At 40.9% G+C, this 17,295-nt stretch overlaps 1 protein-coding gene across 2 annotated transcripts; it reads right to left on the bottom strand.

The window, feature by feature from the left end:
* Positions 1-1,354: 1,354 nt before the first annotated feature.
* Positions 1,355-16,583, bottom strand: TMEM237 (transmembrane protein 237). Of its 2 annotated transcripts, XM_064515203.1 has the most exons (14): positions 16,472-16,581; positions 15,709-15,744; positions 14,845-14,876; positions 13,819-13,829; positions 13,219-13,275; positions 11,135-11,248; positions 10,644-10,758; positions 9,759-9,919; positions 9,085-9,208; positions 7,969-8,160; positions 6,904-6,977; positions 6,313-6,406; positions 4,995-5,116; positions 1,355-4,151 (listed from the first exon to the last, which is right to left on the bottom strand). In XM_064515203.1, exons 1-14 carry the CDS (start codon positions 16,499-16,501, stop codon positions 4,084-4,086), a joined length of 1,230 nt encoding a protein of 409 aa, XP_064371273.1. In that variant the 5' UTR covers positions 16,502-16,581; the 3' UTR covers positions 1,355-4,083. The 2 variants fall into 2 exon arrangements, with proteins under 2 accessions (XP_064371273.1, XP_064371274.1); XM_064515204.1 differs by lacking the exon at positions 15,709-15,744 and having other exon boundaries at positions 16,472-16,583.
* Between the last annotated feature and the right edge of the window lie 712 nt (positions 16,584-17,295).

The raw sequence follows: 17,295 nt of genomic DNA on the forward strand, positions 1-17,295 counted from the left end.
TTTCATACCCATCCCTGTGATACATTTAAGTGTACTGAAGAATTAAATGATTACAGTTGTACAGAACAATTCACATAGATGAAATCTTGGAACTTGAAAGATGTTTTTAAACTTTGGCTTTGTAGACATCTTGATAAAACATCTCATGAACTGCCTCGCCATTTCTTTGGCAGCTATAAGCAATTCTTTATTTAATGTAGTATCAGGTGACAAACAGGTGACTTGCAAAAATTGAATACCAACCTATTACTTTAGTATGCGTTATTAATGAAATCCTGGGGCTACATGCAAGGCAACTTTGGGAGTAGACTGTGGCAAACCCATGCCCTAGAACTGCCACGTTTGTCCTGCAGGTACCACAGATGCACCAGTTTGAGAACCGGTGGTGATATACACATACCACTTCTCCACAAGGCACTAAATTGTCAACATCTGGTTGCTCAACTTCTTCAGCAAACGACTGCACACCTATCTGCAGCAGCTACCAAAGGGAAGAAAAAAAATATTCCGTAATTTTTAGAAAATGCGCGGTACCATTATTTCTTGACTAACCCGGGGTCTGTATTTTTAAACACAACACAGAAGAATGTCCCTAGGACCTTAAAAACACCTAGAGATAAAATCCAAGTTCCTACAGCTAATGTATGTTATGAAGGCTGCTTTCCCTCTCTGCTCCTCCCACATGCTCCCGAGGCACACGAGCCGGCAGGACAGAGGCAAGAAGGGGTGCGAGAAGGGCTGCACCCGGGCGCAGCGGTGTGGGGTCGGGAGACCCCCCCCGCCCCCCGCCCCCGCTGCAGCAGTGGGGGCTGCCCGCTGGCCCCGCCCGCACCTTGGTGAGCTTCTGTGCCTTATTTTGCTTGGCTCCCCCCTGCTTGAGGCTGAGGGAGTGTAGGGACTGCTCGGAAGAGCAGGAGGGACTAGAGCCCAGGAAGGAAACGGCAGTGAGTCCCGGCGGGGCAACGGCCGGCCCCGCCGCCTCCTTCGGGCCCGAGTCCGGCATCGCGGGGCCGCTGCCCCAACGGCCGTTAGCCGCCTCGGCGGGGCCGCCCCCGTAACGACCGTTAGCAGCCGCCCCAACGGCCGTTAGCGGCTTCGGCGGCGCGTGCACAAAGGCGGGCGGGGCGGAGGGCGGCGCGCCGCGCGCGCCCCACGGCAACCTGCCCAGTTTTCAAATGTACTTGCTAGTTTTCAAGATTTTACAGTACCATTTCTGCTTGCGTGCAAGACAGGTAGAGCAGGAAGCCCCCCCCCCCCCCCCACACACACACAGATGCTTCCCCATAACCATCTGTTCAAAGATTGCATATTATATACAATGTCAGCATTGGAAAAAAAAAATGAGTTAGACAGCTTCATTTTAAATATGCCAATTATTTGGAAACAGTACAAAGTAGTACAGTGAGTTTTAACAGCAGTATAGATCAGTTTCAGTGTTTTATATACTTAAAAATGAGAAATTGGCACTAACTTCCAGGTAATATTTTTCATTAAACACAAAAATACTGCATTAAAAACAACGGTATAGAAATGCACAAAAGCATTTCAGTTAAGGCTTCCACAGATACTGCATATTGTTTAATTAAATATCTATTTTGTAAACTTTACGAAGTTATAAACTTTCCAAGTAGCTAAACAAAAAAGCCCTCAACTGAACTCAAGGTCCTCTGTGAGGCTTAAAGGAATGAAAAGTACTTTGTAAAAAATGTAATTAGCCAAATTGTTTACTTTTATGTGATTTTACATTACAAATTTCAAACCTTGTTAATTCAAATATGAATATATCCAGACCTTCCCCAAAATATAAACCAGAAAGGCAAGCCTAGTTTGAAATACCACATTAAGATCATTAACTTAACCCCTGCTCATTCATTTAAGCCAACCCCATACCTCAGAACGAGAACGTATCTGGCTCTGGGCTAGCGTGTGCTCTGTCAAACGGACACTTAGAAGGCCCATTCCTAGCAACAATGGCAGAAATTAAATCAAGCAGTTAAGTTATTCAAGTTTTTCCTGTACTGATCTGACGTCTTAGGACTGTTGAGCGCTGAGCTCCATACTTCCTCTTTATGGGCAAAATTACACTTCTTATCAAGCCCAACTTGACAGGAACGTCAAACAGCACACAGACCTAGAAGCCAGCATTAATCTTACCTTCAGGAACGCAGCGATTCTGCAAATCAAACACACCACCTGTGAAGACAGTCCTATGCTCATCTCCCCTGGGGTGGAAACCTACAAGGAAACACTAAGTAGTGCCTCTTCCCCCATCTCCTCCTCCAAATCGAGACAAAAGCCCCTCCAATGTCACACTGAAGAGGGGTGCCACCCTAACGCTCTCCATTTTAGTGTATAGTGCAGTGCAAGGCATAATTTAGCTCTTCAATCATTCAAAAATACATACACAAGGGCCATAACAATTTGCATAAAAAGTTAACATCTTTTTCCCACGATGAAGTAAATGCTCTAGAATATGGCCAACAGCAATGGAACATGTCCTTTTAATTTTGGTGGAACCATCTTATTCAAGATTACTCACAGCGTTCTAAAAACATCAGGAACACTGAAATTTAGAGTTTCCTACATGTGCTGGATGAGGATAACAGTGTTCTACAGGGCAGCAAGAGCCCTCATTACTCATCTTTTCATTCTTACTCTAAAGCAACAGAGGTAACAGCATAAAAAGTTACTGGCCCTTTACCATCTGGCTACTCTCATCTTCACCACTACAAATTGCAGTTCTCCAGCGAACTGCACGCCTTCACAAACCCACTTAGACACATGTATTAAATATAACAGTGTAAAATCAATACATATTAAATACACAAATAGGATGTATACTTTAGGGGATATTTCTTGAGAAATGGATTTTAAACTAATTCTTGCCTACGTCTGCTTAGGACGTTGCCTTGTCCTGGCAGACATCTGTATTTGCTGCTGAAATATAGAGGAAAAAAATCTTGGCTGTCATCAAAAACAATGAACTGCCACTACTACTAGAATGTCACTACATAGAAGGTAGGTTGCTGTAGGGTTTTTATTTTGCTTTAATAAGCATTTTCTTATAATTTTAGGAAGAAATTTCCTGTTTCATTCCTAACACAAAGCCACAAACATAATTTTGGAAGAAATCATTCTCCATCAAAATAGGTTGAAGTAACATCTGTGAATCCCAAGTTTCTCTAGAAAGAGCAATGAGTAAGGCTATTACTCTTACCATACCACACAAGATAAATAGAAATTAGAACACTATTCCTGTGACTGGCCTTGTAACAGTTGCACATCCTGACTACCAAGTAGTTACATGACATATTTTCTACTGGCAACCCAAAAAGCCCCACTTGATTAAAGGACATTTTAGGTATTCAATAGCTGGCCAAACTGCTGCAACGTTAAAACTTCTGTTTCTTGCATCTACACCATCTTACAAGAGCTTGGTATCATCAGTACCTTTGTCAAGAGAGCTAAACAGATACGAAAAAGAAAAGCGTCCTCTTTTAAGGAATTATCAAACCAAGTCCTTGACAATCCAGCCCCATACTCTAGAAAAATATTTTTTATGACAACTAAAATTGTTTTATGCTTAACTTTGAAATGTTTATTACATGCTAACTTTGTGTTTTGTGATAACCTTTCTTAAACTGCTTTCTTCATAAGGAGATTTGTTATAATCTCTAGAAAATATTTAGCCAAGTCAGACAACCTAATTGTATGAGCTGATATCAGCATCAATAACAAAGTGCAGGTTGTTGAAGAACGTAGAGTTGGCTAAAAACACTGAATACCTGATCTTCTGCATCCATCTATTTTTTTTGGCTATCTAGGCAGCAGTGTTTACATAACCAGCTTGACTTTATGCACTAGAGATAATTTACTTTATAAAACAAAAAGCAGAAGTATAAAAGTTCTCAGTCATCTTTGGAAATTTAAAAAATAGCATACATAAAAGATCAAACAAAACCAAATATATACAATACAAAAATACAATTTTTGCTTTATGAAAGGTAAAATATATGGCTACAAAACAAAGAAAATGTTGAGCCATCGGTCACAGCTACAGTATTTGAAGATGTTTGTTCCACACTATGGCTGGACTTTGGGTAAGATATCCCCCTGGGGAAATTCCTCAATTTCAGCATGAAACATCAGTTCTGAAAGAGAGAGAAAAGAATTCTATTTAAAAAGCTTCATCTGAAAACAATTTAATTATACCTGAAAAGTTCTCTGGCATTTCCCTGAGCCTCCTCCTTTTCTTCCCAATCGAAAACTCAGTAACAGCAAGAGCCACCACTGTCACTTAAAAACTTCTTGTTGCCCCCGAAATGTTAACAGAATTAGCAATGATGTTGACAACCGATCACGTGCAATATCATCCTGCATTCAGCTTGGACACTTAAATAAAATCAGAAAGTAGACTGAGGGCCTGTTAAAGTTTTGGAAGTGTCAGACTCAGGAAGGAAGTTTTCCATTTACAGACTCATTCATTTTTCTACATACCCAGCCTTGTGAATGACAGTGTTAAGTTAGCGACACAGGAACCTGAGACAGAGAGTCATGAATTATACTGCTCACAGCTAGCTGTCACCAAGTAATGTTCTGTTGAAAAATACCACCAAACTGAACTCAAAACACATTCACACACATTTGCAAAAGGGGCATTAACAACATACAGAAATTTTCTAAAACATAAGCAGAATAAATTTCAAATGTTCAAAATGCTGTTAAAATCAAAATTATTTTTTTCTACAAAGATGACCCACAGTCAAAAACTGCTTCAAGACAAACAAGTCTTTATTTCCTCATGTTTCCTCCCCGTTACTACTTTTTCTTTGGAAGACCAAACACAGATACCAGAATCCTAAAAAACACCTGAAAAGTTACTAGGAGAGAAGACAAAGCACATCATTCCTTAACCGCAGCACTTCTCAGGACTAATCTTAAATACAAAACACAACAGATAAAAGCCTGAACAAAAGTCGTCAAATGTTTCCTACCTTCACCGTGGTCTAGCTCTGGTCGGTAAGACAGGAAAATCCAACTTGTCCCAACCAGAATAGACACCACCAAATTCACCACAATCCATGGCTGAAGAATTTCTTCCTCTGTACCTGCCATCCTGGGCAATGCACATCAACTGATCAGTCAGGGGTTCACTGGTACATATGTGTTGCAATAGTCATTTCAACAGAGTATCACAACAACAAACTTGCTAAACCAGGTGCTACTTCTACCATCCTGATGGGTTTGAGTTACAAAGGCCTGGTAAAGAGCGTGAATACCAAAGACATGGACTCAGCTAAGAAACCCTATTATCTGACAGTGATAGATTGTAGATTTCAATAGTAAATTCCTTTCCCTGACCAAGAGAAAGAAAATGAAAGTCAAAATGCATGGTTAACTTTTACTGTGGTGAAAGGCACAGCACAATGCATTAAGTCTATCTTATTTAAGGTACTTCCTCATGAGGCAGCAAGGCAAGTGAACAGCAAGTTGGGAAAGTCTGGCTGGAAGCCAGCATAAGGGCTTGCGTACACATGCGGTAAGGCAGATCATCTAGGGCTTGAAGAAAGTTACGATTTAAGTTAGTCTATACCTTTCTTACTGTCATAATACTATCAGTCATGTAGGTTGAGGTTTTGTTACTGAAGACTAGGCTTTTCAATAAACTGAACAAACACTTAAAAAAAGTCATTAAAGAGGAAAACTGTCTGAATACCTAAAACATCAAGTTTTCATGTAAACACTTTTCTGTATTTAACCTCTCCTGGTCTAATTAAAAAAATCATGCTATAAGAGTTGAATCCTGTTACAAGGTCTCAGATTTAAGTGGGAGCTCCTAGCATGAAACATCACTTCAAATTTACTGTCATTTGTGTCTGCTAAGCCCTTGCATCCTATTTCTTGGACAGATTATACTGTCTCCTCCAAAAACAGCACTGACTCCCAACAGAATGTTCTTCCCTTGCACACAAAAGGGTTCTCAGTGGAGTCACATTTCCCCAGCAGAAGAGATTCTTAAGTTTCCTGCCAGGCTCGAAGTTTTCAGCATCACTCAGGCAGGCTCTTGTTCAAGGTACAATGGATCTGAGACCAGCAGGACTGAGCCCAACTTAGAGAGTTCTCATCTTTTAGTGAAATTATCAAAAACTCAGGTCAAGGTCACATAAAGACAGGCTTAGTAATGAAATCTTTCATTAGTACTTTCATACGTATAACCTTTCAAATCCACGAGTTTGACAAAAATTCCTAAGTGGATTATGTTATAAAGTGACTTATGCTCTAATTTACAGAAGTGATTTTTTAGTTTCCTACCAGATGCTGCCATTTTCTGAAGGTGGGGTGTAGAGGTTAATTCTGTCACATGTCATCTGCTGGCTCAAGGATAAGATAAGAGCAGCAAAGTACACTGGAAGAAATGGAATTAGTAGTGTTAGCCATAAACTATAAAAATGCTGTTTCATCAGGACACGATAATTATCACTACATTTTCTTTCTTCTCTCTATCTTCTCTCTCTTCCCCTGCCTCCAACGAAACTGTCTCCTTTAACTCATTCTGTCTTCTTCAGCATCCCAACCCATCGAAATCTGGTTTCTGCACTTCTGCTTCTATTGGCTACATCAAAGGTGGCATCTCACCACTCTTTTTTTGGCAGATCTTTGTTTTGTGTTCAGAAGTGGGAAAAGAAATATCTCACTCATAGCCCCACTAATACTTCTAATCCCTAATGTTGAAAGAAACAACAATGTAGCAAAATGTTTAGAGCCCTTGAATACCATTTTCTACTACTTAGCAAGTCATTTCACCTGAAAATAACCAGGGAGAAGTTTTCACTGAAAACTTATCCTAGGATTTCTCCATTTACTTTCCTTTGGACAATGTTTGAATCATTTCAGAACACTTACAGAAAGAGGCTATTGCTGCTGGGTCTAGGGTAAGAAAGCCCCTCAGTGCAATGGATGCTTTTGCCAGATCAATCCTAGTAACAAAAACAAGAGTCAGTAACACAACACAGTAAGATAATAAAATCATTACTTCTACTTCTGTTGTTTTATTTTTTGCAAGATGCCTTTTTCTGCCTCTGTTACAGTGCTTCACTACACAACTACATTGCACACACCAGCAATGATCCTCATTATGCCAAAGAAAAGAAAGGCAGAAACTAAGGAGGGTGTTCCACAAGGCTTGTAGTTTCCACGCTGCAGTCCATTCTGGAACAGGGAGACCTCAGAGAGGTCTGGCCCCCTCTCTCATTGTCACCATGCATTTCGGTGTCCATACCAGCAGCTCAGTTATGCTAATCCAACTGCCCACATTGTTCCTGCGCCTGTACCTATCTAAACTAAGTCAAATGAAGAATAAGTCAAGTCTCCTCCCTGCTGCCACCTAATGAAAGAAAAAACATTATGATCTTTTTCCATAGAACAGACTCCTCCCCTGGTTCACCATGCTGTTTACCATGCTGCCATGGAAACTGTCACTAAAAGAAACATCTATCAAACTGCTCTGGCAAGCCTCTGATGGCTATATCAATTTACTCTCATTTTGCTCCTCCTTCTGTTCATTCCCACCCTTAAGCCACAATGAAGAACCCTCAGTTGAGCCAGGAAAACTCTTTACTACAGCCATGTTACAAACCATACTGGGGAATGGCTAGACATGGAAAGTAACCCGATAGGAACATTACTCTTCCTCCTTTCCTCTCCCCATCAGCTCTCCTGTCTGGTTCACCTCACGATCATACAAACAGCACCAGCATATTGAAGCAAGAAAGCAGGCAGTAGACAGAAATGAGTAACAAGGCTTTGACTGCAAAAGTACACCTTTTGTTTGTATAGCCAGCCATCTGTAAAAATTGCACTCCAAGCATATCATATTAAATCATTAACAGAAGATTGAAATGTGCCAGAGGAGAAAAGAACGTATTGCACAGGAACTACATATGCCTTTCAAATACAAATGTACTTTACCTGTCGAAGGCTGAGACAGTGCTGATAGACAGCAACAAATAGAACAAACTCTGAGCTGGGTATGCTAGTGTCTTATACTGCTGGAGGAGGTTAGAAACCGTGGAAAGCTGATTTCCCGCCAAAACGTAGATAATAATGATGTTCCATACAGCACACCCAGCAAGGAAGCCATGGGTAAAGAGTCCAATCACCCTGAATGGAGAAGAGAACATTACATGAGGTTAACACCTTGAATTAGTAAAGAACTGCAGATGAAAAGCCCTGTGAAGCCATCCATTCAACCTTTTTGCCATGACAGGATTGCAGCCATTCATAGACTGTTTTTGAATGCTTCTCCTGATCTAGCTTTAAAAATCCTAAACAATGGGACTTTCACCTTCTCCCTTGACTGACTGCTCCAGTACCTAAGCACTCATTAAATAAAACCCAGATGTTTTGCTTGATCCTATCATTACTTCATTTTATTACTGCGACAGGAGTCAAATTACATCAGAGAAGCAAAACACCTTGCAAAACCTCAAATACTTCCCTCCATATTAGATTTTCATAATCTTCAAATAATGATAGAAGCTAAATGCACTCTCCAATTCTGTCTGTAGATCCCCGAGACCACAGCCCTTTTCACTTATGCAAGGCTCTTAAATTTGTCCTTGAGACACAGTCCAGAATTTCCTCAAAGTGTTTTCATGCCCGTCATTATTCTCCTTGGTAACAAAAAGCTCAGGAACAAGCACAGACTTCTAGATGAGATACACTGGGAGCAAGACAATGGCTGTCATCTTCCCATTCTGTACTACAACATGGCCACATTTGCAAAAATTACTTTTTGCTACTCTGTCCAAACTTATGCCTCAGTCCAATTTCGCTCCTCCCTCTTTTTCACCATTCAAGATTTTTCACTGGGAACTGTGTGAATTCAGGTATTTTCTTTCTGATCATATCATAACTGATGGATGCATCTCATTTTGCAATACATATTCTCTATAAGTCCCTTATTAAGAATATATGAAAGAAACAAAGATACATCACAATGGTAGGGAAAAGGTGCTAACTTCCAAGGAGAAGAACCTCTCCCATTTCTGCTTATTTACATCAAAATGTAAATCTATCAAATACCTGAAACTTCGGTGCACTGAGAGGGCAACATCTCTGGTGGTCCATGAAGCCTTCACATCCATAAGTACGTTAATATTTTCGGTGGTTTTAATCAATTCTGCACGATCAGCTGCCTGGAAACGCCCTAAAAGGATAGAGAAGTTAGTATTAGAGAGTACTGTTAGCTTCCAACATCGTTTCTACATTAATGCTTAATCTTATTAATGTTAAAAAGCTGTGCCAAAAGTTCCATCAAAAGATTTCTTCTCCCTCTTCCTGTCCTCTGCCAGCACAGACTCAAATCAGGATGCCTTTGCCAGTGTGCTACACTCTGGAAGGTCAGGCTATGGATGCAAAAATGTGACACACTGCCCCATGAAAGACTTTTTGCAATATAGCATGGGATACTGTCTTGTTCCTCAAGGTACTGTGAGGATATTGGGGTCAAATAAGCTCAGTTCTGTCTTATCAATCTTTTTCACACACAGAATCAAAAAATTAAAACAAGTGTGCCAGCACAGCAACACTAATGTTCACTGTTGAAAAATTACAATGTACATTTATTTGCAAATAATTTTTGTGATAGGAATTTTTTTTTATTCTTCACAATAGTGCAATATTCACTTTTTTAATATATATAAAAAAATAATTACAAAGAACTTGCTTACATTACATAAATCACAAGATTTACTTACGATTTTTTTCAACAAACACCTTGCTAACAGGCTGGCTAATCCCAGTAGGAGCAGCAAACACAGGCTGCTGATCTGGGCTCTTTCTGTGCTCATCTTCAATGATGTCTTCCTCCTCCACTTCTAGCTCATTGGAACACTGCATTTCTGCTGGCCGAGGTTTCCTATCATCACAGGACATACAATAGGGCAGAGAAAGAATAGTGACTAAAATTTAAAAGCTTACGACTCCTATCAATATATAATACATCTAACTTGGCTGATAAGAACAGATCAGCCTACTGACATGCATAATACTACCCTTATTTATAGTATTAAGGACTAAAATTCTCATGCAACTAGTTAAGTCTTTTTTTCCTTTCATTTCACTTCCAGTTTGTGTCAAAACACTAAGGTGGGAAGAAATATATAACAAGTGATTAACAATTAAAAAAAAACCCATACAAACTAATTACAAGGCCAAGAAAGTGGATGGTTTGGTAGAAAGCAGACTAAATGTTTTAAAGGCTTAGTTCTTGGAGCAGAGGCAAATAAAAAGGACTGGAAAGCATTAAGTTTCTGATAAAATTAAGAAAAAAAAGGGAAAATTAAAGAAAGCAGTTATACATTCTAATTTCTCATGTATGTGACTTAAACATTAGATTTATGCTAACATGTTCAGAACTGTAATGTACCCAGGTATGTGTTAAACAAACAAGCAAATAAAGTTAGATATTAGCCCTGGAAGAAACCACACACATACTATTTATTGCAAAGGTTGAATGGCATCATGGACTTCAAGATTTCACATCTTTGCAATGCAACAATGTAAGAAACTTAACCAGGCACCTTCACTATCACAGTTATCCTGAATTATAAGCTATAACTAGCTATAGTAGCTTTTCTCACTTAGTTCTTTTTCTCTGTTTGCGGATCACTGTTTCTTCAGCTTCCGGGACATCCATGCTATTTCCATTCTGAAATAAGGATGCAACATTCTGCTGGGTAAAAGAGGTCTCAGAATCTGAAGATTTAAAATAAGCCATGTGAAAATTTCAAAGCTTTTACAGAATAATGTATTTACTGATATACATAAATAGCTATTATATAAAAAAAAGGCAAAAAAGTGACGTTCTTCTGAGTTTTGGATAATAGAATGTATTTTACCACCTCCAAAACTGTATTGCCATTATTTGCATCAGGATCTGTACCCCATGGAAGCCAGAATCAGAAACTGAAATTCTAAGCTACCATTCATCCAAAAATTACATTCACCTGTTATCCATGCAAGTGCACATGGTCTGAAATGTTCTTAAACCAAAATGCAAGTTGGTCAATCATACTTCTGTGTTACTAAGTTGTACTCAGTCTTCTTTCCTATCTACAATTTTTTCACATACCAGGAGGTACTTTCTTCTTCTTGCGTTTCCTCTGAGGAGGGACATCATGAGGTTCAGGGGTTAGGGGCTCACTGCTTTCAGACTGCCGCCGAACAGCTGCTTGCACAATACCATCTGAAATCCAGAAGAAAACCTCCAGCAATCTCAATTCAGAGCAGCTGGGAAACAGCTAAGAAAAAGCTGCCCTTTGCATTCCTCTCTCACTTCAGTTGCTTTGAGCTGCTTCAGCTCATCTCTGACGCATATGTTAAAACAATAAACATTGGCTTTTATTTGTATTAGAGCAAAAAATTAAAAAATGCTCACCACTACAAATCTAATAATGTTTGATGCTGTGACCAAAATGCCTCAAGGAGGGACAATACGAATGGACTGATCAATCATTCTTCTTAAAAAATAACTAGAGAGAATTAGGTGTGCACATCTTTCACAAGGAGAAAGAGCTGTGCCCCAAGGAAAGCTGGATCACAACCAAAGCTGTAAAAACAACAAGACTTGGAATGTTTCACTCCTTGGCCAGGAAACTTATAAAGCTCAGTTATGGGAGCATCTACACCTTGTGCAGAACTTCTCAATTTGCCTGCTTACAGCTGAGATGAAAAGTACTGGCCAGAAATGTAAGAGCTGGGAAGCAAATGTGAGAAGTAAGAATATACAAGGTGATAACCAGCAGCCCCTCTTTCACTCTGACAATTTCTTGTAGGTATCCAAGAAGTGGCATAATTCCCATTTAGGTCTGCAACAGAGCACTAATTGAAAGGAATCTAACACATGAAAGAACGGGGCCTCTATATTTTTTCCTTTCTACGTGAAAAGATTATCATGCAAGGTTCAAGGAAAATTAACATAGCAGTTTGTTACAGGTTGATACACACGGCTAGGCAGATAAGCACTAAAGGCAAAATGGTGTAATATTACAGGGAAAGATGAATTACAAGGCTTTGGAGAAACTAATTTTCCATGAGACGTTTACATGAAATTTTGTGTATTCTAGCAGCAGTAGCATCAATTTGCATGATTTGGGGTAAAAAGACAAAGTTACTTGTCCATTTTATGCCACATCTACCTTTTTATAGCCCTTTCAGGTACAGCAGTTTTTATGATAACAACTGAATCTTTCTCGTCTTTACTTCAAACACAGGTTTTCCCATGTTTTACAGAGTTTTACTGTGCTCAAACGCAAAATTAACCACCAAAGTATTGACCAAAAGTCAAGGAAGATTTTATATCATCATTCAGCTCACTAAAACAACACTAAACAAAACCTGACCCTCAGGAAACCCTGCTAGCAATAGCTGTATCTGTTAGTTATGTACAAACATCTTCCAGTGAGTTTTAATCAGGTAAAGGAGGTTTATTCATCAAACCTTTTAAGGTTCCAAGTAAACTGTTTTAGAGAAATCCAGTAGATTCTATCAACACATTTTGCTTTAACAAAACAGAGATCAGACTTGCAATCTTGCTTAAAAGCATACGCTAGCTTTACAGACCAATTTTCTGTAAAACACAAAGTTCTGATACTAGTCATATTTTAGGGTCTTAGCTCTTAACTTGTGACTTTATTTGGCCAAAACCTGAAATCCAGCCAGCTGCATTTAAATTACCTTGTTCTTAGTTCATGCAAAAATCCAAGCACGTAATAACATATTCAACATCAAAAGTAGCTCACAGCTGGGATTAACTGTTCAATGAAGGATCCAAAAATTTTAGAAAGAAAAAAAGAAAACCAGGAATAAAAATTAAAGGCATTTTTTCAGTACAGTATCAAGATTTGCTATATTAGTGGTATCGCGAACAGACCTGTGGAAGAAGAGGGGAACGGAACAAGACACTCGAGTAAGTGTTACAGATCTGCTCTAAAACAACAGCACTTGGGGGGGGCAGGGTGAAAACCAGTCTGTCGACATAAAATCAATTATAGTAACTTAGGGAAGAAGTACTTCAGAAGCAGACCGGAAGGGAAGAAGAAACTACTTCAGAAGTAAAGTACAAAGCTGAGAACTGTGCCTCTGTCGGGAGCCTGGCTACAGTACAGGTCTCACCCGCGATTCCAAACCCTGTTTTCAGTCTTGGCAGGGTCTTACCTAATGGAGTCTTTCCTTTGGGCTTCCTTTTTTTTGGACGACTGAGTGGAATCTCATCTGTAGAACATAAAATACAGTTACAGCTGCCCAGCATGGAGAAATCTCCATTTGCCTTTTTTAGCAGCCATTCCACTGCTAGCCAAAAGAGAGAGAGTCCTCTTACAACTGAAGACATCCTTCACCTTTTGCAGATAATATGGCAATTCACCAATTCATACAAGCAGGGAGAGTACAGAAGATGGCATGAAAACAGAGGATAAGAAATCTTTCTTGAGTGCAACAGAGACTAAATAAGCACATACACGTGCAATAAATGAAAAACTGAAAGATTCACAATACCGCCCTGAAGAATAAACTTGTTTAGAGCATAGTGACAACATTCCAGTTACACTCATTCAGTACAGAAGTAGCAAACACTCACGAGAACAAATAAAAACACTAGACAATTCCAACGGTGACAGCCCAGGCATCCATGCAGCTTAAATAATTATCAGCCTGCATTGTGGAAAAGCACAGGGACCAAACCTTAAAGAGACGATGAAGTGACATCAAAAGGAACTATTAATGCTTATAATTCTCTTTAATGTTAAAATAACTCACCTTGGCTTCCACTTCACATTTCCACATTTAAGGAGGAAAGTGTAGAAGAGCAATGTAAAAGGAACAAAGAAGAAAAGAAAATTAGTTTTGAATCAATCGCAATTCACAACAGCGTTAAATTCACACCCGCCTTTTCTTTTTTGTTTGTGATTCATTCCCTTCCCTCTACTTCTATTTCTTTTCATGAACAATTCCATACAACAGGGTTAAGGGTACTAAACAATCATCAAGATTCAACAGTTTGTTCGTGACTATTTATAATTTCTCGATTAGTAAGCTGTGGATCAGATTAAAAGCTTTAATCACCTGGCTATTTAATTAGAACTTGCCTTACTGCCTGATATGTAACAGACCAACAAAAGAAGTTATGAAACACTTGAACACGTATGTTACTAAAAACAGGAACACTGTTTTTATGTGACCAATCACAAACACCAAATTTGCCCTCAGCTACTTGGAAGGACCTCTGATGTACTATGTCATAAAACCCGTATAACTGCCTTTCCTTCTGCACTATCCACTAGGATACTGAAAATGAAAAGCCCGTACTTCTCCTTATATTGTGTCATACTGCTACGCACCTACAAACCTATCCAAGAATACCTCATCTTATTTTAAAAGTCTTCATCCAGAAGGATTTATGATTGAAATATACAACAGAACGTGAAGAAACAAGGAAAAAAGGAAGAGGAGAAAAGCAGATTGAAAAGAGGGACATTAATAAAACTGCAGTAGATGTTAATAAACCTGAAGCAGCCATCTGTCTGAAACTTTTTAATGGGATTACTTCCTTAAGTAATAAAAATGAAATGATATAATAAAGTTTCTCTGCCTCTGTAAAACTTCAAAATGCTTTTATATTCATTGTAAGGGCTTCTGGGACAGCAAATTAGCAAGAAAAGGGAACCTTTTTAAAGCCTTTGTAACTACTCAGTTTTGGGTTTTTTTTTTTTTCCTCCTTTCATCACCTTTAAAAAATACTGCAGTACACAACTATTATCACTCCATAGGATGAACTGATCTTACCTTGGCACTGGAGGGAGGGCACGAGGGGGGCACTGCAAGAGAATGGACAGAGACAAAAGACAACTTCTGTCAGTGTGAAATCACCTCTCTTCTGAGTGCCTGTTAAACCCCTTCATGGAAAAGAGCTACTTCCAGGTATGGCCAGAACATGCTAGGTAGGTTTGGCTTCTTATGCTTCTCAGACCAGACTATAAACATCTCATATGTAAGTAACTACATGAGAAAATACTGAGAGACTCCCGAATAGAGACGACATACAAATGTTCACAGTACTACCAAGGAACAACATGATGCTTTTATCTGAATTTGCATGGGCACTGCATTAGGGACACACACCTAATAGACATACATGAGGTGCAGCCTGCATTTCAAGTTTGCTTAAAGAATTTTTGCATTTCATATAAGATATTGTATCCATAGGAAAGTTTATCAGTCATTTAAATTAATTATTAACATACTACAATAATTTAATAGCAATATATTTGCACAGTATATAGTATGAGCTGAGGTTCTTTTTACTAATGAAGCTGTAAGCTCATAATTACAGAACAAGAATATTCAATAATGAGCAATAAAAAGTAAGCAAGCTTATTTATTAAAAGACACTTTAATATGATAAAGCATTAGTTTTCATACCATTTCAAAAATAAGTATGCCTTGTTAACAATCTGAAACCCAGCTCTCACACTAGATAATTCTCTCTCATCTAGGAAAAGGAAGGCAGCTTGCTTTCAGATTGTGTGTTATATAATTGCACTGGAAGAGTATACAGGAAGAAATATTTACTACACTCCAAAATACAACTAGAAATAAAATAAATAAATAAGGCTGCCAGACTGATGACTCAAAGATCCACAAACTTACCACTTGTTTCTTTCCCATATCATCTGAAGCTGCTCCCTGAAAGAGGCACAGTGAACCAACCGTTCCCTGCTCCTCACGCTGCTTCCTCTGAACCCCAGCTAATTCTCAACTAAAAATAAGCCTCGAACAGCCAGGATTAGCTGCAAGTGAATCTTCCCGTCCCCAGGATGGGGCCCAGTCCTACTTCCATTTAAATCAATGGCAATTTGCTGTAGGAGTTTTCCATGATAGCAAGAGCAAGCCCTTAATGTCACCCGCACTGAAAAACCCAAACCTGATACGCTGGTAAAGCGAGCGATTTTCGCTCGTGTTCGTCTACCGTCTGCAAATGGGAGACCCTGTGCAAGGTGGGGATGGCAGGATTAGGTCTCAAGTCTCTGCTGGATTTTGGCGCTGCTGACGGCAGGCGGGCAGCAAGCACCGCTCAGAGAGGGCGAGCGCGGCACACCCCGAACGGCATCCCGCGAGCTGCCAGCACCGCACGCAGCAGCACAGGCAGGGGACAAACAGGCTGGAGCTTTAGCACAGTCAACACTTCTGAGAATTAAAACCTGCAAACAGCTACGCGGCGCTCAGTGACCGCGCAGCAGTGTAACGCGTGCCGTTGCCTCCTGCGGCGCCCGCTTCCCGGGCCGCTGCCGCCGCCGGCCGCGCCGGGGCAGCTCTCCCGGCCGCCGCGGGCAGCGCGCACCCGCCTCCCGCGGGCGGCCCCGCCGCTGCCCCGCCGCCCCTCCGCGCCGCGCCGCGCCGCGCACGCCCTCACCCGGCCGGGGCCCGCCCGCGGCGCCGCCATGCCGCGCCCGCACCCGCCCGCGCTCCGCCGCCGCCGCGCAGGCAACGGGGCGGAGCCGCCGCGCGCTTCCGGGGCCGCCGGGCAGCGGAGCCGAGCCGAGCCGAGCCGAGCCGAGCCGAGCCGAGCCCGGCGGCAGGCGACGCTGCGCCCGCTCCTCCTCCGGGGGCGCGGTGAACACCCAGGCTGCCCCCCGCCCTCCTTCTGCCGCCGCTGCCTGCGCGCAGCCCCCGCCCGCGCTTACCCGCGGCCGCGGCGTGCCTCGAAACAGCGCGGGTGTCCCCGAGAGCTGCGGCACTGGACTCGTTACTCCGTCTAAGCTGTCAGACGTGCTCGTGGGGCTCTTCTCCGACATACACCTGGAGCGGGAGGGGGAGAGAGTGAGGAACTTGCCTGCTGCTTTCCTGCATTACTGGAGCAGGAGAGCAGGCTGGGCAGCTCGTACAAACACAAAAGGGGTTCCTCTTTGCTTCCCCTCTCTGGTAAATCCACTGCAAGCTTTGTCAGTTTTCGCTCATTTCATGTGATGGACCCAAAAAAGAAAATAAATGTATTATAAAGATAATTATGTTTTCTAGAGTCATTTGTACAGTAACAGCCCTCTGCTCCAGCCTCTAGAAAACAATACAAGCACCAAAGCGATACCTGTATGAACAAAACACTTTCCTCACAGGCAGCCTGCTAAAAGTACACTCTGGACTGGATATACACTGAATATCATCTGTCAATTTGGCTTCCAGAAGGCGCAAGCATCACTGTATCAAGACGCTTCTAGTAAGAAGGGAAGTAGGGAATTT

This window comes from Dromaius novaehollandiae, chromosome 7, assembly GCF_036370855.1.
Source record: "Dromaius novaehollandiae isolate bDroNov1 chromosome 7, bDroNov1.hap1, whole genome shotgun sequence".
NCBI lineage: Eukaryota > Metazoa > Chordata > Aves > Casuariiformes > Dromaiidae > Dromaius > Dromaius novaehollandiae.